Raw genomic sequence first — 27,118 nt, 5'->3', positions numbered from 1 at the left:
CCCGATGTGCCTATCAATATGCAAGACCACCAAAACTGGTTTGTTGGGAGTCCACATACTTCAAAAAGCCCATCTAGTGCGACAGATACAAAATATTAAAAAATGAAGTTGGGCTGTGGAAATACGTGAGGATGATAAACTGTTGTCTGACAAAGTGAGTGGGTTCTCCTCGCCTATGTTTCAGTGGCTTCACACCGCCTGGAGAACAACCCAAGCATCTGGAAAAGCCCCCTTTGGTACTGGAAGGACCAACTATTGTTTTACTTTCATCTCCAAGTTGATACGTGCTGATTTGAGACAAGTAAATTTGGCAGGGCAAAGATTTCATTTGAATGTGGCCTTCTCATGGTGGGAGATGGTATTTACCATATCAGAGAGCTCATCCAGAAGTGGCACATACCAACTGTTGCCATGAGAGGGCACATTTCAATAAAGCACCACATTGCACAAGTCAGTAGCACCGGTCAGTCGTGAGAGTTCCTCTGTTGGACTGCATGGATTTGAGAATGGCAGCTTCCCTTCAGATGAGACAGTGACCAGGGAACCATGCAAATATGAATCACAAAACAAGAACAATTTATGCTGGATTAAACCAAAGACTCATTTAGTTTAGCATCCAGTTTCCCACAGTGGCCGGCATGGTGCCACTGGGAAGTTCAAAAGCAGGGTGTGAAGGTAATATTCATCACCCGATGTATTCCATGGCAAACTGCCTTTGAACCTGAAGGTGGCATACAGCTGTCATTGCTTGTAGCCACAGATAAGACTCTACCCTCCACAACCTTGCATAAACCAACGTGCTGTAGAGGTTAGAGTGTTAGGACTGCGACCTGGGAGACCAGGGTTCAAATGCCGACTCAGTCATGACGCTCACTGGGCCAGTCACAGTCTCTCAGCCTAACCTATCTCACAGGGTTGCTGTGAGTAGAAAATGGGGAGGGAGAGAACCCTGTGTGCCACTTTGAGTTTCCTGAAGGAAAAGTGGAATATAAAGGTAAAATCCTCTTCCTCCCTCTAGTGGCCATCACTCCTCCATCTCATGGCAGCCAATTCCACACATTAATTTTAGGTTGTGCGAAAAAGCAATTTTCTGTTTTCTGGTCCATACTTACTGCCAATCTGGACATGAAAATCAGGCCTTCATGTCCCAGGATCTAACTGTGCCTTTTAAAACTGTGCCCTGACACAATAGAGTAAGTTTTCAAAGCATTAGCATTGTGGTGGGAGGGTTTGAGGGTGAGGGAAGAGAGGCAGGCATGCACTTCGATCCTGTAATCTGCTACCCAAAAGCAAATGTGCCAAAGGGAAAGAAAAGAAATGCCTATATACCTCTTAGTACAACCCTCTCCAAAATATCTCATTATTATTCTCACCTCGTCATCAATCATATCCAAGCTCTGAGTCAGCAATAAAGAAAATGGGAAAGAATACATTATGATATACAGAAGGTGTACAACTGTTCAAATAAATAGGGGATCACTGGGAACCGGCTGAGGACAACAATGTGGCAACAATCCCTATTTAACAGAAATATGTCTTTTTTCTAAGATATAATTGAGCTAGTATTAGTTACCCATGCATTCAAATAAGCGGGATTTGCGTGAACATTTGTTTAGCATAGGAGGGAGATGCCATGATGGTTCTAGTGGCTGAAATCTTCAACTGACCTATAGTTATATACCTTTGCTGAGATCAACAGATCTGGAATTTTCCCGAACCCATGAGTTAATAGGGCAAGAAGTTATAAGTTACCATCCGGGGTCAGTGCTATTTAACCTTGGAGGTCTTGATTGTGCCAGGCTATAATTCCTAACCTGAACCATCCTTGGCAGTAGGAAGCCACCCATAGGCTAGCCCAATATCCATATGGGGCATGGAAGAGGCAGGAAAAGTGATTGCCTTTTAACACCCAGCTGAACATGCTTCCCACTAAAGACTCAATTGTACTTGGCTTGCAGCAGCTGATGCTCTAACATCAGCTCACTCACTTCCAGGTTTGTGGCGTTCGGGAGCCAAAACGTTTGACTCGCAAGGTGTTTGGGATCCAAGGTACGACGGTATATGTCGTACTGGTCAAGTTGCATGGAATCAATTTCAATCCGTTACCCCCGAGGATGTGGACAGGCTGCTTGGACGCGTGAAACCAACCACCTGTCTCCTTGATCCTTGCCCATCCTGGCTGATAAAAGCTAGCCGGGAAGGACTGGGTGATGGGCTTCGCAGGGTGGTGAATGCTTCCCTCTGTGAGGGAACATTCCCAGATCCGCTGAAAGAGGCGGTCGTTAAACCGCTTCTTAAAAAACCATCTTTAGACCCGGCCAGTATGGCCAACTATCGCCCAGTCTCAAATCTTCCATTCTTGGGCAAGGTGATTGAGCGCGTGGTTGCTGAACAACTCCAGGCACGCCTGGAGGATGCGGACCATTTGGATCCCTTCCAATCGGGATTCAGGCCTCACCATGGGACTGAAACTGCCTTGGTCGCACTGGTTGATGATCTCCGGCGGGCTAGGGACAAAGGTGAGAGCTGTTTCCTAGTTCTGCTGGATCTCTCAGCGGCCTTTGATACAATCGACCATAACATCCTTCTGGACCGCCTAGAGGGGCTGGGAGCTGGGGGCACTGTCATACAGTGGTTCCGCTCCTTCCTCCTGGGCCGTGTTCAGAAAGTGGTGGTGGGGGATGAGTGTTCAGACCCCTGGGCCCTCACTTGTGGGGTGCCTCAGGGTTCTGTCCTCTCCCCCATGCTTTTTAACATCTATATGAAGCCGCTGGGAGAGATCATCAGGGGGTTTGGACTGGGTGTTCATCAATATGCAGATGATACCCAGCTCTACCTCTCTTTTAAATCAGAACCAGTGAAGGCAGTGAAGGTCCTGTGTGAGTGCCTGGAGGCGGTTGGAGGATGGATGGTGGCTAATGGATTGAGGTTGAATCCTGACAAGACAGAAGTACTGTTTTTGGGAGACAGGGAGCGGGCTCGTGTGGAGGACTCCCTGGTCCTGAATGGGGTAACTGTGCCCCTGAAGGACCAGGTGCGCAGCCTAGGAGTCATTCTGGACTCACAGCTGTCCATGGAGGCGCAGGTTAATTCTGTATCCAGGGCAGCTGTCTACCAACTCCACCTGGTACGCAGGCTGAGACCCTACCTGCCCGCGGACTGTCTCGCCAGAGTGGTGCATGCTCTAGTTATCTCCCGCTTGGACTACTGCAATGCGCTCTACGTGGGGCTACCTTTGAGGGTGACTCGGAAACTACAACTAATCCAGAATGCAGCAGCTAGACTGGTGACTGGGGGCGGCCGCCGAGACCACATAACACCGGTCTTGAAAGACCTACATTGGCTCCCAGTACGTTTCCGAGCACAATTCAAAGTGCTGGTGTTGACCTTTAAAGCCCTAAACGGCCTCGGCCCAGTATACCTGAAGGAGCGTCTCCTCCCCCATCGTTCTGCCCGGACACTGAGGTCCAGCTCCGAGGGCCTTCTGGCGGTTCCCTCATTGCGAGAAGCCAAGTTACAGGGAACCAGGCAGAGGGCCTTCTCGGTAGTGGCGCCCGCCCTGTGGAACGCCCTCCCATCAGATGTCAAAGCGATAAATAACTACCTGACATTCAGAAGGCATCTTAAGGCAGCCCTGTTCAGGGAAGTTTTTAATCTGTGATATTTTACTGTATCTTTGGTTTTTATGGAAGCCGCCCAGAGTGGCTGGGGAAACCCAGCCAGATGGGCGGGGTACAAATAATAAATTATTATTATTATTATTATTATTATGTGATCCAACTAAATTTTATTTACAGTAGATCCACTGAAATTAATGGACCCAAATTAGCCATGGTTTTTTAAAAAAAATTCCAATGGATCTTGCATTTCATACAACCCTATGTGATTACATTTATGTAGTTGCAATTTCATATAGTTGGCTGGATTTCTGCCTTAATATTAATATATTATTATTATTATTAGTAGTAGTAGTAGTAGTACCCCGCCCATGTGACTAGGTTGCCTCAGCCATTCTGGGTGGCTTCCAACAGATATAAAAACATAATAAAACATCAGTCTTTAAAAACTTCCCTATACAGGGCTGCCTTCAGTTGCATAGTTATGACATCTGATGGGAGGGCATTCCACAGGGTAGGCACACTGCTGAGAAGGCCCTCTGCCTTGTTCCCTGTAGCTTCATTTCTTGCAGTGAGGGAACTGCCAGAAGGCCCTCGGCGCTGGACCTCAGTGTCTGGGCTGAACGATGGGGGTGGAGACGCTCCTTCAGGTATACAGGGTCAAGGCTGTTTGGGGCTTTAAAGGGCAGCACCAACACTATGTATTGTGCCTTGAATTTATGTACAGGGCTTTGATTTTATAGGATATATGATGTCCTAAGCAGTTTTCACATTTAGTCTTTGACTCAAAATGCATTAGGCCGTAACAAATGGCATTGTTTCCTGTACATTTCTGAGGAGTGCACTGAACTTTTTGTTCCAAGTCCACCAACAGACACATCCTGTGGCGTTTCTGATTGTGAGCTGCAGTCATAAAAAGTATTTTCCCAGCAAAGTTAAATTCAGCCAAGAGCTGTTAGCCTATTAACTAATCCACAGGGAGCACAGGAGTTATTTCCTACTACGGATACCTCATCAGATGACAGTGCTATGGAGTGTGAAAATCCTGGGGTTTTTGGTTCTGTCCCTAAGCCGCTCAGATCAGCTGAACTGGTGCTGCTGGGACTGAAGTCGTCATTGAAAGCAAAATTCTGTAAGGAGACAAAGAAGAAAACCAAACCCATCAGTCAAATGGCGGAGAATAGGCCTAAATGTCCCAATGAACTGGCTTCACCCTGCTGAGCAGGCACAGTTCAGGAATGGTTGTGATAATTCACATACTGCGGAGTATGAAAGGAAACTCAAAGTGTTCCTCTTTACAGTGTCTTGAAAAATGAAATGTATTGTCATTATCTGCAAGTGATGAAGACAGAGCTTTCTGCACACCTGGCTTACAGTTGTAGATAATGCTGAGCTGAAAGCTCTTGACGGAGAACAGTTGTGGGCTGGAATTTGGGTTTGTGTGTGCATGAAAATGGGCTGCCGAAAGATTGATTTCTTGGCGCGGGGGGGGGGGGGGGAGTGGATGATTATTTTTTAAAGGGCGTTGCTGGAAGCAGGCTAGCCACCAGGAGTAGCAGGGAGAATTCTCTCTTTTTAATGTAAATGATTGCAAGGGAGTCCCATTGCTGCCTGCCATCTCCACCCCCAACACCTTAGCTGTGCCATTCCAGGGCATTCCTGGGGAATAAAATAGCTGCAACTGAAAAATGATGTCTACCAGTGGGGACTGCAATTTCACCCTGAGAATAAATGAAACGGAATGAGGTGTAAGATGGGTTTGGAATAATAATCTGACCCAGCAGAAATGCAGGATTCACTGAAGGATCCCTAGGCCTGGAAATGCTAATCCTCAGAAATTCCTGATCTCCATGATATACAGAATTTCCCCATTAGGATAGGCTGTTATTTGACCACAAGATACAATTAACTTTTTGTAAGGGGTGTGTGTGTGTCCCTAACCAGAAAGGAAGCCCCCCCCCCCACCTTGCGATCAGCATCAAAGAGATTCATGGAGTCATTGCTCCTTTCCTTCTGATCGTAACTTTGTATATTATCAAACAATTTAATCTGTTCCCCATGTTTTGTGCGACAACCGCACTGATTATCTGAAAGATAGGCATAGCTCAACAATCAAAATGAACACAAAACAGACATTTTGCCCCTTATCAATGCAATGAACAACACATCACATTTTATAGCAAAGGCGAGTAACGAGGAGCGATTCCCAACAGAGCACTTTGTGATATGTACATTTGGTGAAATTCATCCAAATTGCCATTAGAGGAATCCTGCAATGGCATACGCCAGGCTAAAAACAACAGCAACAATGCAGTTAAAACTAGCAAACAGAGAGACAGACAGATAAACCCCCAAAATCAAGAAACTCATGAAGCTTTTGAGGTTTATTAAAAACAAACAAGCCACATACTCTTAAAAACCAGCAATGGGCTATGTCAACCACACATAAACCCAAATCTGTTTTGAAGATGAAACTTAAAAGGGGAACTGAAACAGAAAAGCATTCATATATTAAACTTAGCTTTTGGCTGTAGCATAATCCAAAAACATAAAGAATAATATTTCTGGCTAAAATGCAAATGAGAATTTTAAGCATTAGTTTACATCAGTAAGTGCTGCACATTATGGCAAGTTTCTTTATTTTGTGATGTTTGTAAAACACAAAGAACATTGAGTCACAACACTTTCGTTTTTCCAGGAGGCTCCTTTGAAGACAACCTCCTGCGCATGCCCTGAAATTTAGTTGTTCATTTTGTAGCCCTGGAAGCCTCCAATATCAGGCTTTGGGCCAAACTAGAGACGATGAAGATCTCCCAACACTTTTTCATTTAGTCAAATAATGCAGGCGTGCAGAATGGGAGGGGTGGCGGCCGATTTGCTCACACAATCGTGGATGTGGTGCTCAACTGATTTTCCCTGAACAGCTTTCCTGATCCAAAATCTCTCTCCCTGCCCCCTTTCTATCGCACACACTGTTTTCAGACCTACAAAGGAGTGGGATGGTGGAAGGTTCAGATGCTGTGCCTGCTCTCGCCACTGCCTTACATCACCCCAGGTGTGTTTTCTGAGCCTGACAGCCACATCTGTTGGACTTGCTGGCCTAGCAACAGCTCCTAGGGAGAGATTTACATGAAATATGGCTTGGGTGACTAAGCACTCTGACTCTATTATTTCCCATGAAAACTGGCGATTTTGCCTGCTGCTGAATTTGAGTAAAAGTGTGGGTGGGAACGGACGGATGGAAGGGGGGGGGGGGGGAGGTTAGACAATAAGATCAAACGTAGTCTGACCATAACAGTAATTCCTTTCCTAAATATCTCTGCCACTGCCACTGCTCTTGAGCCATTTGTCCAACGCTTGTCCTTTTCCATGGAGGCTTTTAAGAATGGAGAGGTTTTGTGCTGGGAAGGAGCTGTCCTCTTGGCTGCTCCTTACCTGGATGGGGCTGAGGTGGTGGGTACATGTGGATGCACTGGCAGTAGTGTCAGATGGATGGTCTCACTTTCATTAGCCTTATCCCCACCCCAGTCCCATTTAGGTAAGCAACAACTATGCTGGTGTCAGGAGCAGGTGTGCCGGGTACAGGGGGCAGAGGGGGCACCAACTCCCCCCATATTATGGGGCAGGGGGCTGCCACCCCCTGCCAGGCACCCTCTGTGTGCCCCAGCTCCCACCCGGCAGCCCAGGAGCCAGGCGGCAGCTGGAATGAGCAAGCGCAAAGATTGCCCTCTGCACGTCCTGCCCCCTCCTGGCACATGCCGGACAGTGTCACATGACACGTCACTTGGCCGCACACCCTCAATGCGGGGGACAAGTTGGCACCCCTGGTCAGGAGGGTGGCTACGACTCGCTGCATAGACCACGATCAGTTGCGGGGGCTTGTCTACAGTGCTGCTTTACGCAGGTCTGGTGAACACAGCTGTAGCTTCAGAAACGCGAGGACTTGCTATGTAACCACCTACTTAACAGCTAGTGAGTTAAAAGCAAATGCTGCCACCATGATAGTTCAATGAGGAGCTCTTCTCGGTTTTCAAGCATAACTTTTGCCGAGAAACACTAAAACAGGAAGCAAGGAAAAGGCAAGAGCAGACAGAAAGCTCACGTACAGTAAATTAGCCTGGAGAAGAGGAGGTTAAGGGGTGATATGATAGCCATGTTCAAATATATAAAAGGATGTCACATAGAGGAGGGAGAAAGGTTGTTTTCTGCTGTTCCAGAGAAGCGGACACGGAGCAATGGATCCAAACTACAAGAAAGAAGATTCCACCTAAACATTAGGAAGAACTTCCTGACAGTAAGAGCTGTTCGACAGTGGAATTTGCTGCCAAGGAGTGTGGTGGAGTCTCCTTCTTTGGAGGTCTTTAAGCAGAGGCTTGACAACCATATGTTAGGAGTGCTCTGATGGTGTTTCCTGCTTGGCAGGGGGTTGGACTCGATGGCCCTTGTGGTCTCTTCCAACTCTATGATTCTATGATTCTATGATTCTAAATATGGTGGCTGAGCAGGATTTTATCTTTGCTGCAGGGCTTCCCCTTCTTTAAAGCCACACAGCAGAAGTAGTGATGCTGGCCATGCTTTTGATTTAAGCACTGAGCTGTAGCAAACATGTAATTTAACCAGTTTCAATTGAAAAGGGCTGTATGGTGTATAACAGAGAAGTGTGTCACTGTGTAAAAGGTGATGCCCTAAAACGGTGAAACCAAGATCTGAAAATGCTTTTCACAAAGAGATGAAAATAGCCAAATTACAGAACTAAGCTTTCCCCTCTTTTGCTTCATAAAAGACAGTGACTTCATTTACCTGCTATTTATACTTCTTTGCCTTTTTAAAATGCATTTAAATGCTGCTTTATTCAAATGAGGTTCTTTCTGCATTCATCCCCACTGGACACAGATGACTAAATATGCAATGGTTTTGCTGTGGTTCTGAACTCTTTGGTTGCAATTACAACTTGGCGGTTCTGTCGGGCTGCTCCCATAAAAGTTCAGTTCATACACACAAAAGTCCAGTTCACACATTCTACAAAGGACAGAAGCAGTGTGCAGGAAAGAACAATAAAAGACCTGTGAAACCCGGCCTATGCAGACCTTATTAATATGAATGGAAGACGTGTAATATGGTTTTGTTTCAATGGAGAACATAGGAAGCTGCCTTATATTGAGCAGAACCCAGCTCAGTACTGCTCACACTGACTGGCAGACAGCATCTTGCACTGGAGACAGTCTCAGCTTGGCTACACATCAACCAAGGCGTGTTTACAGAGCACAACGATCACACAAACTATCTGAATTTCATTTTCACCCTCATATTGGTCAAAGGGATTCTCAAGAAATGCTGCAGAGATGAAGACGACTAATATGTGGAGCATGTAACATTGCCGCACAAAATATTATTTGCAAGCTACCATGCTAATAGCAACATGCAAGCACATTAAAAGGAAAAAAGGACCAACATTCATTTTAAACAATTCAATTTTTCTTAGTTCAGAAGAACTTCAAAATGGAATTAAACGTAATACCCAAGATGCTTGACAGGAACATCTTGTCTGGTGAAAGGAGCAGGAATGACAGAGAAATGAAGAGATGGAACAGTGACATTTTGTTTAAAATGTGCCAATATTTCAGTGGGATGTGTTAAAGCTGACCCTACAATCAATGCGGTAGTCAAAGCAACATATTTCAGTGTGGCTCAAAATACTTACTTGCACTTTAGGTGAGAACTTGCAAAAATAAAACAAAATAAAAATTGCAGGATTTTTTTTAAGCAAAATGGATGTCGGAGCAACAAGGCCATGCCAATCAACAGTTTCTGGATATTACAGGAGGAGAGGGTTCTTTGCACAAGCTTAATTTCTGCTTAATTCCTGCAAGATTGCAGCATCATGTGCCTTCAAACCATGATCTGGAACATGGAAGTCTCTCTCTTTCCTTTTTGTTTTCATTTAGAATAGTTTGTTTTATTATTGTATTGTATTATGAAAAAGCTTCAATATAATTTTATGGAACAGAAGCTTTGAGAAAGAAGAGGGTGTCCCCTACAATTTGGGTTTGCAAATACAGTGATAGGCTTTTAACAGGGCAGTGGGTCCTCCTGTTCCCTCTTCCCCCCTTAGCAACATCGAACATTACATGTTGCACATTCCCTCTTTCCTTTCTTTCATGCTTATGATTCCCATGGGTTCATTTTCATCCAAGAACTCCAAAGAGCTGCAGCTGTTACCTGCCATGGTTCCCGCCCCCCCCCCCCCTACACATCTACAAATTAAGCAAGTTCATTAAAAAGTCCGAACAAAGACTGTCCAGCTATATATGCTGGCATCAAGCCCATGCTGAACTTGGCAGTTTGACACTAGCATATAAATTACTCTGATAACATTCATTGAAGGGACACAGAAGACAACCTGGAATGCTCATATCACATTTTTGCTGAACAACGAACACGTTGCTTGCAGTTACTGTAACGTAGATCCTTTGCGTTAAGCCAGTAATAGCAACCTCGCTTAAGCCACTCCATGCACTGGGGAGGAGGTACTTTGCATTTTCTACCTTGGACCCCTTTTTAGCTGGACTTAGATTTTCAGAGGAAGGATCAGTTGAGCTGGTAGGTGAAGGCAGATTGCTGGAAGAATTGGATCTCCTGCTGCTCTCTCCATACCATGCAAATGGAATGGGACTATGTGGGAGAGAGGAGGACCGCTTGATTAAAGACACTCTACTTGCTGAGCACTCCAGCAGCTCCTTAGTTGTCCTGTTTAACACAAGGTAGTAATGCACATAGATTAGACATTTAAAAACTATAAAGTCGCCGCAGACAAAAAAAGAGTAAAGGAAGAAGTGTGCATGCACACGAAAGCTCATACCAATAACTAACTTAGTTGGTCTCTAAAGTGCTACTGGAAGGAATTTTTTTATTTTTCATTTTATTTATTTTGTTTTGATTCGACTATGGCAGACCAACACGGCTACCTACCTGTAACTGGAACACATGCAGTACATCTTATGAGGCAGCACAAAGTAGTAAAAACCTACCATCAACTATACAGCAAAGAATAACAATTTCATGCTATTCAGCTATTGCCTGAAATATTAACTGTTCTTCACTGTACAGGCTATTTTGGTAGTCCTAAACAAATTAACAAAAGCTACTATGTAGTAAGATGTTGCAAGAGATGTAGCACTTTCTTTTTTTACCAGCCGCAGATAGTTTTGTGGCTGCAACTGTAGCGCGGGGGGGGGGGGGAGAGAGCAGCACTAGCCTTTATTGTTGATGCCTTGGTTACAACTAGTCTGGACTTTTGCAGTGCTCTCTATATGGGGCTCGTGTAAATTACACAGCTTGAAGGCTGGAAGACAGTAAGACTGCAATCCAACGCACACTTATGAGCAAGACAGTTGCACTCAACACAGTAGGACTTATTTGAGCCTGAAATTGGTTATATCCATGCTATTCACTCATACCTGCAGCCAGTAGAGACCCTAACTGCTTCCTTCTCCCTCCTCTTCTTGCCTTTGTTAGAACTCCTTCTCAAGGGAGCCCTACAACGTTAAAAGAGTCAAAAGAGTGTCCAAAAGGTAGTACACCATTTATTTATTTTTTTAAAAAAAGGTTTTAATCTTCATTAATGAGAAATCAATGCTTACCCCAAGTCCACAAACTTTTGTTTTATTGTCCTTATATGCCCCGTAGAAGGGCTGGATGTTCTTGGGGATTGTATACCTGTGGCACCATCTAGGACATATTTGTACATTAAAAAAAAACCACAGTTCATTATGGCCATTTGTGTTTTACCATTAAAACAGCACTTTGTTTTTGCATCCAGAAAAATTCAAGTACACACACACACACACACACACAACCCCCCAAAATCATCACAAGTCGAACATTTATTATTCAAACAAGGCAAAACGTTGACCATAAATGTATGGACCATATGCCTGCTAGGAAAGACCTTTGCTGTAATCTAAAATGCTGTTTTTGCACACAGAGGGGGTCAGCAGGTTCGGTCAAAACCTTTGCTGACGTTTAACAGCTGAAGAGACAAGCAGCTTGTTAAACTGAACTGTGGCTTGCTTCTTAGGCAGTGGGAACTGCTGTAGTGAAAACATTTTAAAGAATCTTCCCTCTGTACTAGTAGTAGATTCTTTAGATCATAAGCCTGGGCAATAATGAGTTCTTGTTTTTGCACAATCGCTAGAAAAATCTCAACTACGTCTCAAATTCTTCATGTAGCTTACTTTCCTATTTGCCACCATTCAATCCCAACAAAAGGGCTGTGGATAACTTGCTAATTTATCATGTACTTATATACATACAAAAGCTTACACTTCGTAAGTAATTAAAAGTCCAAAGAAAACTGGGGTAAAAGGGAATACTATGTGCAGTGATAATGTGTGCCTGCATAACATTGAAAAATACAAGAAAAGACAGAAAGATTAAGACAGTGATATCTACTGCAATGGCTAATTAGTATTGATGCTGCTAATGTAAAATTCAGGACCCAGGGCCCATGTTTCTTTCTTTCTTTTTTTAATGTAGAGAGAAGCTCTGTTTCCGTATACCATCTCTTTGCAGCTCTAAGCAAATAACCCAGCTGCGATAGATGGTACTGGTAATTTTTTCAGGAAGAGATGCAAGGAAATGAGCATGTTTGCATACAGACATGCAAGCCAGGACCCAAAGAGGTGCAATACTCCACAGCAACACATGGGCTTCAAAGTCCCTTCCTCCCCAACAGCAAACCTGCCACCCAACAAGCCAGCCCTGAATGCTGTGGAAGCCTCAAAAACACCCTTTGATGCACAGCGAGCAGCTGCTTTCCAGAAACAAAGAAGCGAAAAGCCTGCTGTGCAAGCAAGACTTTGCATGCGCCTAAAAGGGCTCCTTGGATCCTGGTCAGAAGGTGTATTTGCGCTGTTACAAATGTACTGCTATTTTTATAGTGCACTTTGAAACCTCCCCTGGGGTGAGAAATGCAGAAAGGCTTTTAAATCACGAAGGGCAAACTTCCCGTGTTAACAAGAGCAAGCAAACTATATAAATCTAGGGGAACGTAACAAAAAGGTATTTTAAAACAACAGAGGGGATGCAGAGAATCTGCTAGGTGCACACATGCACCCGTGAGAAGGAAGATGGACTGCAAATGTCCCCTTCTGGCAAGATGCCACACACCTAATGGGGTTAATACATCTGATAGCTCTGTGACTGTTAGGGGGCCTTGGGGTTACATTAGACTGCTAGGAAAGGGGTTGGAGTTGAAACAGTCTTGTGCTTGTGCTGAATTTACTGAGTAGGAGATTGACATCAAAAGTGTAACGTATTCCTCTGCTAGCAGGCCCGGGTGCCAAAAGGAGCCCTCCAGGCCTCTCTAGCTGGCTCACAGGACTCTTCCCAGTTGTGCCCCACTGTCCCTAGGCCACAGCCTTCTGCCCTCTGCCTGGCTGAATGTGTCCTTGAACAGTGGAACATGCCCAAGAACAGTACTTTCGCTTGCCTGGTTGGAGAGATGCAAGTACAGGCAAGTCCCCACTTAGGCGCATTCAAGGTATGAACGGCTGTGCATCACTGCGAACACGGAAGTGGCACGGAAAAGGGGCAAAAACGCCCCTAAAAGAGCACAAAAATGGCACAAAACAGCACCCAGGAATCCCACAAACCTTTGAAAGTGCAATTGCAGGAGCCTTTGTACCAACCTTTGAGGCCTACAGAGAGTTGGGAGTTTGAGCAAGGAGGTTTGGAGAGAACAATTGTGGTGGAGTTCGATGGATTTTTGGTTTTTTCAAAGGTTTTTAAAGGGTTTCCAGAGGTTTAGAAGTTTGCTGGCTTTTTCAATGGTGTTCCAAATATATGTGATTTCACTTAAACACATGTTGCCACGTAAATGGGGAGTTGCCTGTCTAGAAACCGTGGGCTTTTGTGTGGCTGCCCTGCAGCCTTCTGCATGAAGGCAAGTCACACCTGTTGCCCATGGTCCCTGGAAGACTGCCTAAGGGGAAATGAGGCCCCCCAGGGGCTGAAAATGACCCCCCCATCTCTTGCATTGTATTGTAAAAGAAAAGGAGGGGAAAACTTTCAAATTATCAAATCCTACTGGAGCACAGAATTGATGTGCCCCAATTAGAAACACTTGCAAAAGAGGTCTTATTACATTCAAATATTTCTATGCTGAAGCAAATGGTTTCACTTTGATTCTAACATATGCATTAAAATATGCTTTTACACTAAATGCTGCTTGTATAACACTCCTGGCGGGAAAAACACGGGATTCGCCAGTGTTTAAACATTATTGAGGAATAATCATTATTAAGCTATTGTTGCTTGAGTGGGGTCATTGAGAGCAATTCTGATTGCATTTGTGAGTTATTAGAACAAAGGAGATGATGAATACAAAGGAAGAACAATAATTGAGTTCAAGACTCTATATTTATACTACAACCCCCCCACACTGAGGGACCAATTCACACAATTCAGAGAGTGGGTGGTGTCACAATCCACTAGTTTTTGTCAGCCTGGCATAAGGCAATTCCCTATGTTCTTGATCATACTTTGAGAGCTGTGTATGTGCAAGAATTTTCTTGAGCTATGTATTTTTCCATGAAGATGGCAGACAAACTAAAACACAAGCTTTTCTACCACCTTCACTTCTGAAGTGCAATACATCGATCCAATCCATCTCTGAAACATCAACCACAATTAGATACAAAAGCACTGGACCTTCTCTCAGAGAATGTGAATTCCTGACATTGCACTTAAAACACTTTGCAAGGTTTCAGAACAAATCTAAAATAAGTTCTCCCCAAACTAAATTGTGTGCCCTTGATTTAAGGCAAAGACTGTACTTCATACAATTCTGCAGATGTTTAAAATAACTGAGACATATTCTAATTGTATTTCCCAACTCCCTCATTGCAAAATCAGCCTTAGAAAAAAGCAATGGTTTTAACTAAATGGTTTAAAAGCTCAGAATGACAAAGAGGAGAAAACCAGACTTTCTAATTAGGGAAGTGCATAAAATGTTTTGTTGGACCATTTAATTTATGACCATTTTTTTAAAATTACATTTATCTACCACCCATGTAACTGAGTTCTCTGGGTGGTTTACAGATAACTAAAAATGCAAACTAAAGTACAATATTTGACCCCTTAAACCTATTACAAATAAATAAAAGACAAGTAAAAGCAACACAAAGACAGCAACTTAAAATCAACTTAAAATCAACATAAAACTGCTAGCAAATATCTATGAACACCGACATGTTTAAAAGGCCTGTGAGAACAAAAATGTATTCGCCTGGTACCTAAGAGACCGTAGTGTGGGGAGCCAGGTGACCCTCTCTGGGAGGCGACAGAAGGACACAACCACCGACAACTGAACTCATTACATAATAGTGAGAAAACTGACGCAGCAGCATGCAAAATCACAGCTATACCTTCATCATGGAAGATACTCCTGCTGGTTGGATGATGCACAGGCGAAGCTTCGTAGCTCAGACAGGATTTTGAAGGTGAGGAGAGTGGAGTATCTCCATGGGAACATACAACACTCGTGTACGGCCGCACTTCGTCCTGGTTTCCAGTTACGTTGTCAAATGCAAACGTTGCACTGCTAGCCACGGGGGAAAGGGAGGAAGCACCAGAATCTGATGCTGGTGAGGAGGCTCTCATACACATAGGCAGAGGTGATTTGGTAATGTGCATGGGACTACCGTAACTGCGCGAAGGCTGTTGATATAAGAGATTGTGAAGCAGGTTATGGCATTTCAGGAACCAACCACACAGCGAGTTACTTTGAAAGCGCAGGTTCACCTCTTCGGCACCTACTTTCCATCCCGTGTCTCCTTTTGGAGCACTGTTCTGATAATTTTGCACCGTTAAGCTTTTACCTTATCTGCTTTCCATTTGTAACCATTTCCTCTGCAAGGATTAGCATTTCAAGCTCTCTGAATCTAAATAAAATTACCTGCTAAGCACCGACTCGGTTGGGTTTGAATAAAAAGAATTAATAACATATTGGGGGGTGGGGAGGAAATAATGAAAGACAGCACATCAGAATGCGTGTAAAATTAAATCAGAAGTCTTGAAACTGCTGAAAGAACACAGGTGTTTTACCTTCAAATTGGGAGAAGAAATACCTTCTTTCATTGTACATTTTCATCACAAATTAGTAAACACCGCCAGGGAGGGAGCATGGTGAAAGGAAACAACTGATGAGAAGGTTGGGAAGGGGAGAGAAGAATCACCTTTCTTTCAAGACTGTCCTCTCCATCTGTGGAGCTGATACTGTCATACAGTCTTGTTCTAGTTGGTCTTGACCTTTTGTTCTTCACTGAAAGCTGAACTCGAGTCTTCAGTGCTTTTGAGTCCAGCCTTTCTGTCTCGGGAACTGCTTCATTAAAATCTTTCGAGAGAGAGAGAACAGAATATCACGACCTGCATTTAAACATGCCACTATCTGGAGATACAGTCTGCAATTCTATACAAATCAAGCCGTATTTTCATACATGCTGATCAAAATGTCATGCCCTTATTTCAGTGGAAACCATTGTCCCTTTGTTGTCATCAGATTGTGTGCAACCTTGGAGCTGCTGCATGGAAATGAGAGCACTAGAAGATGCTGAAGCCTCAGCAGGACCCGTGGAAAGCGAAAGAGCAAACCATTGTATTATAAAGTACAACTAGTTGATGGGCAGTTTAGTTCAGCCACTGAAGTGTGGTGGTTTAAGGTAGCTACCTTGCCGGTATGACTCTACTTAAGATACAGTGGTGCCCCGCAAGACGAATGCCTTGCAAGACGGAAAACCCGCTAGACGAAAGGGTTTTCCGTTTTGGAGGTGCTTCGCAAAACAAATTTCCTATGGGCTTGCTTTGCAAGACGAAAATGTCTTGCGAGTTCCTGCAGGGTTTTTTTCCTCCCCCCCCCTTTTCCCAAGCCGCTAAGCCGCTTATCAGCTGATCCGCTAAGCCGCTTAACAGCTGATCGCTAAGCCGCTTATCAGCTGATCCGCTAAGCCGCTTAACAGCTGATCGCTAAGCCGCTTAACACCTGATCCGCTAAGCCCGCTAAGCCGCTAATAGCGCTAAGCCGCTAATGGGCTTGCTTCGCAAGACGAAAAAATTGCAAGACGAAGAGAATCGCGGAACGGATTCTTTTCATCTTGCGAGGCACCACTGTAGTACATATGAAAACAGAAGTCGGAGCTGAGAAGATTCATGCTTAAAGAAGAACTGTAAGCAACCCTTGGTTTTTAAAACTATAAACACTCAAGAGCCACAGTACCATCCCATCTATGCTCACACACCTGCATATGATGTAATAGCTAAAGAGGTGAGGATATGACACACAAACTGCACCCCTAACACTGACCTACATTCGGACATGGAACCAGATTTAAAAAATGCAGCTGCTGATTTGGAACTGGCAAATGATGTTCTGTTCTGCTTTGGTCCTGGCCGCATGAAGACAAAAATTGTTTTACCTTACATTAGGCACCTATTTTGATAATTGAAAAAAATATATCCACTAATTGTTTATATTGTCTAATGATTTTAGACCTTTTCCTTGTCATGGTTATTAAGTTAATTTGCTTGTTTATTTCCTTTGGAGATTACCATGGTCACTTTCTTTGTTAACTTGGGAGCTATCAATTTTTGTGTGTTCCAAAACTGTGCAGAAGCCCTTGCAGAGCCTTGTCTCTGGGTGGGAAGGAGGCGATTCGGTGAAAGCTTCTCCTTAAGAACCATTTGCTGAATCTCCCTGCCCCAACCCGGCAGGGTAGCAAGGCTTTGCAAGGGCTTCTTGAGGGGAAGCCCTTACAGAGCCTCATGCCCCACTCCCATCACAGGGGCAGCAGTGGGGCATTTTGCCCCAGGTGTCAAAACACCTCAAGCCACCTTCTCAGTGATGACCCACGGAAAAATAAAGAACCCTGGGAGCTGTAGATCTGTGAGGGAATACTGAGTGTTTCTCGAACTTTGGTCCCTAGGTTTTATTGGATCATAGCTCCCATAATCCCTCGCCTGGAATTATGCCTGGATAAAACATCTGGAGATCAAAGTACACTGTATTAGGATATTTTCAGAGAATTTGCAGAATCATCACCAAAACACACTTCCCAGCATTCCATGAGAGAAGTCACAACAACTTCATTCATATAAATTTGTACCTAGTTGTTAAAAAAAATAATAGTGGGGAGGAGATCAAGATTTGTACAACAGTGTGTAGGGATGTCTGTTAATCCTTTGTACTCTGTAGTCCTGCCAATAGAAGCTTCCCCTCTAAGTGCAAATAGCTGCTTTAGGAGGAGGGTGTGGTTTTCAAATGTATTACAGTTCACATGTGTGTGCAGGGAGAGGGTTAACCTCCTCACAAATTGGAGTCCTGATCACGTGCATCCTTTGGTTGCTATTTAAATGTTAAAAATCAAGCATGTTAATTGTGATCTTGCAATTGATATCATGTCTAGCTTGCCCCTCAGTTTGTAATAGAAGTACATATGTAATTATATCCTATGAGAAGCAGCTGCAAATAGGCTTATATAACCAATACTGGTCCCCCCCCCCATATTAAAAAAAACACCTGATCCATTAGGTGAAGCCAAAGTATTCAAAGTAAGTAAGTACACAGGCAAGATGGGACCCGATCGGCATAAACATGGTTTTGACAGAGTCAGCTGAGACTTTTGCTGCTGATTGCGCAAATGGAATCAGCATGTACCCTTTTGTGTCACTATGGTTACCTAAGTCCAAAAGATCTTCATAAGGTGTTTGAAACAATAATAGCCTTAATGCCTCACAAAGAGTACTTAGAGAGGATTTCAATTTAAAAGGAGGGGCAGGAGAGAATTAACTCCTGAATGCAATTATGCTGAAGCAATTATTTATAGTCAAGAGAGGATTCAGGAACAAACGCAATAGGTTAACAGGAATTAACTTATTTTGCCAAGTGAATATTTCAGCATGATTAATATAAAGAGAACAGCAACAACCCAATGGGGCGGAGGGGAAGAAGTCAGGTGAAAACCAGCAATACATATTGGGGTGTGTTAACACACTTGATCCTCCTCTAGAAAAATTGTCCCTCTTGCCACTCCAATTGAGCTTTAATAAACCATCTCAGGTTCAAAGAGCAGTTTGGGGACTTTGCAATTAGGGCAGTCACAGGAAGCTACCCAGCTCAGTAGTGGTTCTCCAGGGTGCATTGCGTGTCCAGGTGCCAAGATGCTCTGCCACTGAGCTGTGGTCTCTTCTCCAACACTGCACACATAGTGTTTATCTCCCTGACTACGAAAAATACTTTGTGAATGTACAGGAGTTAAGACAGAAGTCTGGCTGCTCTAAGAAGCAGCATCAAAACAAACAGTAATTCAGGGTTGTTGTTGTTGTTGTTGTTGTTTTTACCTAAAAATGTTGGTTATACATGAACCCTTTTGGATTGCAGCCTAAACTAATTCTTTGCTCCTACCTTCTTTCTTCAGGGTTACGCATCTATGAAGTCTATTTTCCGCGCAATACGCTCAGAGTAATGTGCCAAACAGAAGGGTGACAAAGGAGGAAGTTTTATAACTAACCCGCAAAGCAAATAGTAACATGATACATGGTGGCATTCACTCAAAAGCTTTCCTAAGAAATTTGAAACTACAGAATTAACTGCATTGCTACTGACATTTTAAAAGCACCACATTTATGTGCATGGTACTTTCTTTTTTTTAAAGTTGCTTTAAGAAAACAAACACGGCAAGGCTTTCAAGCCAGCAGGTTATGGACAGAGGATTATTTTAATCATAGCATGTATGCCGCCTCTTCTAAAATGGTGTTATAGAATAGAAAATGGCAGTGGCACTGTTAAGAGGGGCCCCAGAAAGTGGCATGGGGCAGCAACAAGACCCAGGTTCCAAACTGAGCTATTCAGACTAGAATCAAAATCTGCCTCCATTGCCTAACTTGTCATCACATTGGGCAGAGGCCACATTCAGTTATTGGTGTAACTGTTGAAAGCTTTTGCGATTTTACAGGAATCTAGGATTCTCTCTTCACTACACACACACACACACACACACACACACACACTGTAAGACTTCACCATCAAGCAATTCATTCCATCTTTGAAATAGGAATAAATCATGCATTTAGAGCATAATACTGTCCATGAGGGTTCCCACCATCTTGCATTACCACACTCTGAAACATCAGAGGAGGATATTTATTATCATTTCCTTGGAAGGGGAGAAATGGAGAGACCAACTAGCAGTTTCTAACACGCATCTAAATAAAGTGTATATTTCTTAAGGAGCAGAGGAGGAATGAGATACTTCCTGCTCCTAGTCAAATGCTTAACATTTCTTGCAACAGCTGCTTCTTGCCTGCATTGCACAATGGTCTCGTGACTCAGAACGCCCTACAGAGTTGCCATAGGCTAAGAAAATACTCCCTTATTCTATGCCACTATTTCTCAAAAAAGCATTTCAGCCTGATAGATGGTCTCCAACAGCTATTTTTTTAACATTTTGCATCATACGGAGAAGGGGAACCTGTGGCCATCTAGATATTCTTGAACTACAATTCCTGGGCTGGGGCTGATGGGACTTGGAGTCCACCAATCTTTGGAAGGCCTCTGGCTCCCTATTCCTATTTTTCATCTATCAAAAGTTTAAGTAAAAGCTTGGCCCTAGCTATCCATAGGACAGTTCAATCCCACAGATACGATGGAATTTTAACTAAGAGTTGTGGGCAATACCTTCACTTGACATGGAAAACACTTTTTTGTGTAGGAAACACTGATCATGTCTACACAAATATAGTTCACCCTTATGTACATGGGGAAATGCCATAGCATGCTATAGCAAATTAAGCTTTCCCAGAATGTATATGGACAATGAAATGTGATGGGCCTACCATTGCACATAGGTTTCACATTGATTCCTTTGTAGAAAGTGCTTATGTGCAATGCATGAAATGGCCTCAAAACCAGGGCCCATTTGCAATTCTGTTAGCAGAGCAGCAAGATTTACTACTCCAGTTGTCATGATGGACTTATATATGCAATGAACATCAGAGCACTCAGTTCTAGAGACTCGTGTACACCCTCAACATCACAACATTCTGTTCTTATTTCCTCTCTTTAAAAACCTACATGCCAAGGACATTCGCTAAAAGAAAATATTAAGGTACAGCCACATTCGAAAGCCTATGCATAACCAGCAAAGGGCCGTACAAGCAGATACGCTACTCCTATGATGAATGGAGGTTCTCATACACATATGGGGGTTCGTGTCCACATGTGAAGAAGGGAGATGTGTGCTGAAGTGTGGAATCTGCCAAAATCACACACTGAGACTTACTTCCTGCCGGAGTTTTTTCCTCGGTCATGTTCCATATCCAGGACAGATCAGAGAAAAGCAGTGTGAGAAAGGGACTAAGGGAAAGCTAGTGGTGACATGTGAGGGGAGAGAATGGCAGTCCTCATGTACTTTTGGTACTTGGATGACTGCACACTGATCTATTTTGGCCCAAATACATTTGTTTGTACATGTAAACTGTACATATTTATCTATCAACACACACACACACACACACACACACACACACACACACAGATATTCATACATTTACACAAACGATTTGTTTATTTTTGCACATAAAAGACCCCTTTTGAAAATTGAAATGTTTTGTTCTCAAGTACACAACATAAAAAACCCCAGATATAGGATATAGAAGAGGAGATATAGATTTATATTCTTAACCTTTTTATTAGCAATGTCAACAATGAATGGGGATACAAATATAACTGAACGGAATACATGTGCTTTTACAGGCATTATGAAATTATGTATGATAGTATTACAGATGGGTCACCACATCGTACATTACGCTGGCCACATTTCTATGTCACAGAGAGCCATCAACCATCACCATATTCACGTCACTGGTGACTGCTTCGCTTCGCCCCAGTCCTACCAACCACAATCCCTGGATTAGTGTCATGTCTGAATGCATTATGTCTGAAGCAGGGATTGTGCTTTGTTTCACTCCAAACAAATGGTGATGACATAGGTGCCATCTCACGCCAAAGATTGTGGGTGCCTGCAATGACGGGTTTCAGCTTTGCCCACTGACTTTGTGGGGGCCCAGCCCCACAAATACATCATTGTGGGTGCCAAAGAACCCACGGCCCCCTGGAATTGGCTCCAGTGGATGACGATAAGCAAAGGTTTGTCCTTGGCTTACCGGCCATAGTTGGTTTGAGTGAAACAATCCACGGTCCCTGGTTCAGAACTAACACAACGTAAGGGATCATGACCTATTTTCCCCAAGTACAACTGAGAAGGAGCAAAGGGTGAACAACTGACTTGTACACAGTAAAGCATGGTATACGGCTTACCACGTCGTGCAAATGCGACCACTCCGAAAACATTTAAGTCAGTAGAACTACGTCACACAGAAACAACGCAATCCTCGAGCTTATCATCTGGCTCAAACAAACCTTGACTTAAGGCATCCAGGCAAGAGACTTGCTTTGCATCAAGGTTTTCCATGGCGTCGCCTCTTGAGACTTCTGCAAGGGATGTTTGCCTTTCAAAAATGTTGTTGTTATTGTTAACTTGGCTCCCATTTTGCTTCAGTAACCTGAAAACCTCTGTTTCCAGTTCTCTGATCTAGGACAAATGAAGTTAACTGTTAGCAAAATAAATAAAATACCAGATTTTTCCGTGTATAAGACGAGGTTTTTTGCTATAAAAAATAGTAAAAAATTGGGGATTGTCTTGTACACGGAACATGGCATCTGGGGGAATTTTTAAAATATTTAAGCATATGTCCAGGATTTTGGCTTGGGCGGGCTAAGGCAGTCCCTCCTGCTGCCGTCCCCCCTTTCTCCCCCCCATCTCCTGAAGCCCCCGTTGGCTCAACCACTGAATCGAGAGCAGCTGCTGCCGCCACTGCTGAGAGCTGCCTCAGCTACCTCTCCTTGCCCATCTTTCCTTTTCCCCCTCTCAAACTCCCACCCTGCCCCCAGCCCGCTCACCACCTTCCTCAGCTCAGTTTGTGCGACGGCATGGTCCGGCACAGAGTGGCCGCTGCCTTCCCCTGGCTTTTCCTTGGCACCTTGTTTGGGAGCCTGCTTCCCCGCAGCAGCAGCAGCAGCTGCCACCGAGGGGGAGTGTGTGGTGCCCCAGTTGCTGCCTTTGCTTCTGCACCACGGGGCACTGCATGCACCTCATGCTGGAAACTTTGAGGGCAATCGCCCCCAAAAAGATCAACAACTTGCTGCCGCCAATCATCCAGATTTTCACTTTTGTTTTAGGGTTTCATTTTCTAAATTTTGGGTTTAAAACAATAGGGGTTGTCTTATGCATAGAAAAAAACGGTAAAAAAACAACCTTTCCCTTCATCAGATGAACAGAACCACTACCATGCATGTATTTAGTACCACACAGACATTTAGGTCTGTTAATATATCAGGCATAGGCAAACTCGACTCTCCAGATATTTTGGGACTACAACTCCCATCATCCCTAGCTAACAGGACCAGTGGTCAGGGATGATGGGAGTTGTAGTCCCAAAACATCTGGAGGGACGAGTTTGCCTATGCCTGTACTCGACCCATGTATTGGTAAACTATATATCATGGGTTGCTTTGTGCTGCCCTGTTGCAATGCAATGATAATCCCCATGCAGTATAGTACTTTTGTCTGCTTATTTAAAACATTTGTAACAGGCTTGTTGATCTGGTGGACACTTGTTCATCTGAACAGCTCAACTACTGTTCGCATAGGCAGACAGGCTGTACACTACTTTAACCTTACATGTGAATAACTATACAAGTGTACAGCTGTCAACTATTTGTGTACAGAGGTACACAGATTGTGCACTCACTGAATGCAACGTGTGAACATCCCTACAGCCACACCTACTCCTAAATGGCAACAACGCTTCCAAAATAAAGTCATGAACTAAACTAAAATACTGAAAATTACTTACACGAGCTTGTAAACCTTGAACTTCTGCAAAGTGGGCTTTCTCCAGATCTTCTATTTTTTTCCTTTCAGCCTCTTGTCGCTTGATGAACTCAAGTTCTCTTAGGGAAAAATATATTTGCTGGTTAGAACAAGTGTCAGTTGAGATAGGTATTGAAAAAAATTGATGGACTGCTACACTTCAGGATGTATTGTCTTGATAAGACCTGATAATGATGAGAATGCAGCAGCAAGAGGGAGGATGTGTGGAGCAAATACTTTTATATTAAAATGAATAAGCTGAAGCTACATCGTAGGAGATTAACCTGAATTATCTCTTGTTTGCTTTATGAAAAGTTGTTAATCACCACAGTGGAAGTGGCAAAACTAAATAAATACACGTTATTAAAATTAGGCTTATAAATTTATTATGCAGGTGCACAGATAATATAGTGGTGGGTTGGCGTGTGCATGTGTCCTTGGCATTAAATCCTCTTTCATTTTACCACTCTTGTTTTATCTCTTAAAAGTTACAGATACAAAGATCTGGAAAGTTATGAGTAAACCTATTAGGAAGTATACATTTTTTACACATTTACAGATTTAACCCAGAGTGGTAATATATGTTTAGAAGGTTTAAGCTTTGGCCCAGTTCGCACGTCCAAAGAGGGCTGAGCTTGCCTTCTTTGCTACTTCCTGCTTACACAATGGAGAAATAAGTCACAATTCCTGGCTCAGAATTAAAAACTGTAGGCCAGTAGGGGAAGGGTTAGCATCTACTTTGCATGTAGAAGGCCTTAGGTTGAATTCCTGGCTTCTCCAGGCAGGACTAGGTGAGACTTCTGTCTGAAAGACTGGAGAGCCAGTACAAGTCAGGGTTAGACCACATTGAGCAAGGTGCAGCAAAGGTCTGACTCAGTCTAAGGCAGCTTCCTATAATCATATGGAGATTGTGGCTTGTTTCAGCCCAAGCAAACCATGGTCTGTAGCCAAATGTTGTAAGTCAGGGACTGCGGTTTATTTCTCTGGCTCTCTGCATGCCTATGCTACACAGATTGAGAAATTCTGCTCGAACCTGCATCTCAGCTCATGCTTACTTTTGCTGAAAGTCCTTAATCAGTTTCTTGGCTTTATTGTATTTCTTCTCCAGTGCCTGATACTGGCTCTGAGTTTCCTTCAGATGTTCATTGACGGTGTGACACAGGGTCTGTGCCTCAATCCAGTAGCTCTCAAGCTTCATCATCCTGTCCTTATTCTCCTCAATGTTCTGCTGAAGCTGATTCTTCTCCAACTCCCACCTTACTTTCTCATTCTCAGCTGTCTGCAGCTTTGAAAGAGGAAGGCAGATGCTTTTACATTCAGGTACAGTTGGTTCAAAGTAACATGCATGAGGAACAGCAGCCTAGTGCTATTGTTATATGGCAGGTATAACCAATGAGATGCCCCCTCCAGATGCTGCCAAACTCCCGCTTCCATTAGCACTGGCAACTGGGGCTGGTGGGAGTTGGGGTCCAACAACATCTGGAGCCCACCATGTTGGCTATCCTTGCATACAATAATGTTCAGAACAGAAATAATTTTAGAGCACTAAAGAACTAGGGCTTGCCGATCGAAAGGTCAGCGGTTCGAATCCCCGCGGAGGGGTGCGCTCCTGTCGCTCGGTCCCAGCGCCCGCCTACCTAGCAGTTCGTAAGCACCCCTGGGTGCAAGTAGATAAATAGGGACCGCTTACTAGCGGGAAGGTAAACGGCGTTCCGTGTGCTGCGCTGGCTCGCCAGATGCAGCTTGTCACGCTGGCCACGTGACCCGGAAGTGTCTCCGGACAGCGCTGGCTCCCGGCCTCTTAAGTGAGATGGGCGCACAACCCTAGAGTCTGGCAAGACTGGCCCGTACGGGCAGGGGTACCTTTACCTTTAAAGAACTTTCTAGACCACGTTAAGGCTAAATGAGTAATCTCAAATGCATCACTTCCCACCTTGCATCCACCTAGGCTTCTGCAGTTTTAAAATGAACACACTACTGCTTGTATTATTATTATTTTTCCAGAAGTTTGCCATGTTTCTAAACAAGGCAAACTGGAAATTAGTCATACAGAGATGAAATGAAGCATATTTTGACAAATTTATTGTGCAACATTACCACAGGCAGAACACTTGCTTCCTACCTGAAGGGTATTTACTGTTGTTGGAAGAAGCTTCTCTCTTAACAGCTTTCGTAGCTATAAAGTGGTGTGTGATAACTAATCATCTGCCTTTTATAGCTGTTGTTGGCTTCTGTTTGTGTCAAGAGACAATAGGGGGGTGCCCCGGGAGGGGGGGGGGGATAAGCCAAATTGTTGCATTAGCAGCACCAAAGTGACTTCCCTGAGATGCAACCCCGGGCAGTGAGTATGGAGGTCCTGAGCTGCCCAGATGACAGGACCCCACCTCTTGGCCTCGCTGGTGTGGTCCAAAGGAAAGCAGAGCAAGACGCTGGGCACCTGCTTGACTGCCAGAAAGCAAAATACAAGGTGCCATCCAATCGCCTTAGGGATCCCACTCCGGATTTGTGTAGAATTTACTCCTTAGCCCTTTCTTCTCCCCAAAATATCCCGCAAAGCAGTGGAGGTTTAGGATCAGAGTTTTCCTTCTCCTAAATGGGCTATGTTCCCAAGTTGAAGAGCCCCATCTGCCCCTCACTTCGCTCTACAGCAGGCGCAGAAATTGCCTTCATGACTTTTGGACCCATTCTTGGTCTCATCCACTCAATCTGCCGGAGTCTGTCGGAGTCATGCAGGGGAAGTCCCTAACTCACCGAGGGTTTGAGACCCCTTGGCTACCCTCACCTGGTTTAGTCGGCCAGCTGAAGCCGTTCCTGGGGTGCTGTCAACTTCCAGGAGCCATATGAAAGAGCTGAATGCAGGTGGGGGACCAAAGGTGGACAAACAAAGGAGCCCAACGTGTCCCCCACCCCTTCCCTAACACTCCATACACCCCTTTATAGTAGGTTATGTATTTAAACACGTCAGTCTAAATGCATTCATGCCAACTATGGTTCTAGCTTTAAAGGTTCACAACTCCTGGCCTTGAGAAATCACTAGGAAAATCCAGAAAAAAAGTGGGCATACCTTTGGCTCATTAAAATCAAAGGGCTGTCACCTAAGCCTATAATTGTGAATTTAACTTCCATTTAAATGGGTCTTAAGCATGTATAACAACTTGTTTTATTTAGGGTTTGTTGTGGGGGTAGAGAATGAAACATGCAAAAAACACAGCAAAGACTTCTGTTTTTACAAATCGCAGATGAATGGATGTTAGCCAAGTGCAACACCCTCTGAAGGCAGTAAGATTTTCAGCAGGCAACAAAATTAGCCCCACAAGGATTTCTAGTGATAAGTAAGACTGTAATCTGGCAAGAAGATTTCTGTTTTGTTTTTTCAAATGAAGCAGAGAGGGGGGGAAATCAAAATAGGAAGATTATAAAAAAATTATGTAGGAATTACCCTTTTATGTTTTCTCCTTGCAGACAGGCTCACTAACATCAGTGACAAAATAAACATTTATATGTCCACTCTGA

The 27,118-nt window shown here is 43.9% G+C and overlaps 1 protein-coding gene across 11 annotated transcripts in view; it reads right to left on the bottom strand.

Annotated features, from left to right (window-relative positions):
- The window catches only part of PPP1R9A (protein phosphatase 1 regulatory subunit 9A), a 144,662-nt gene that overhangs the window by 8,783 nt on the left and 108,761 nt on the right, over positions 1–27,118 (bottom strand). For 5 of the 11 annotated variants that reach the window (XM_028751100.2, XM_077936949.1, XM_028751099.2 and 2 more), the window contains 10 exons: positions 24,661–24,890; positions 23,589–23,685; positions 22,093–22,264; positions 15,854–16,011; positions 15,044–15,335; positions 11,258–11,345; positions 11,075–11,152; positions 10,163–10,364; positions 4,628–4,747; positions 1,374–1,397 (listed from right to left, as the gene is read on the bottom strand). In XM_028751100.2, the coding sequence (XP_028606933.2) occupies positions 1,374–1,397; positions 4,628–4,747; positions 10,163–10,364; positions 11,075–11,152; positions 11,258–11,345; positions 15,044–15,335; positions 15,854–16,011; positions 22,093–22,264; positions 23,589–23,685; positions 24,661–24,890 (1,461 nt within the window). The remainder of the gene's footprint in view (positions 1–1,373; positions 1,398–4,627; positions 4,748–10,162; positions 10,365–11,074; positions 11,153–11,257; positions 11,346–15,043; positions 15,336–15,853; positions 16,012–22,092; positions 22,265–23,588; positions 23,686–24,660; positions 24,891–27,118) is intronic. The other 6 variants (XM_028751102.2, XM_028751107.2, XM_028751104.2 and 3 more) reach the window with 3 other exon arrangements.

This window comes from Podarcis muralis, chromosome 12 (genome assembly GCF_964188315.1).
Source record: "Podarcis muralis chromosome 12, rPodMur119.hap1.1, whole genome shotgun sequence".
NCBI classification, from domain to species: domain Eukaryota; kingdom Metazoa; phylum Chordata; class Lepidosauria; order Squamata; family Lacertidae; genus Podarcis; species Podarcis muralis.
Note: the sequence above shows the minus strand (reverse complement) of the source record. Positions and strands in the feature narration are given on the sequence as shown.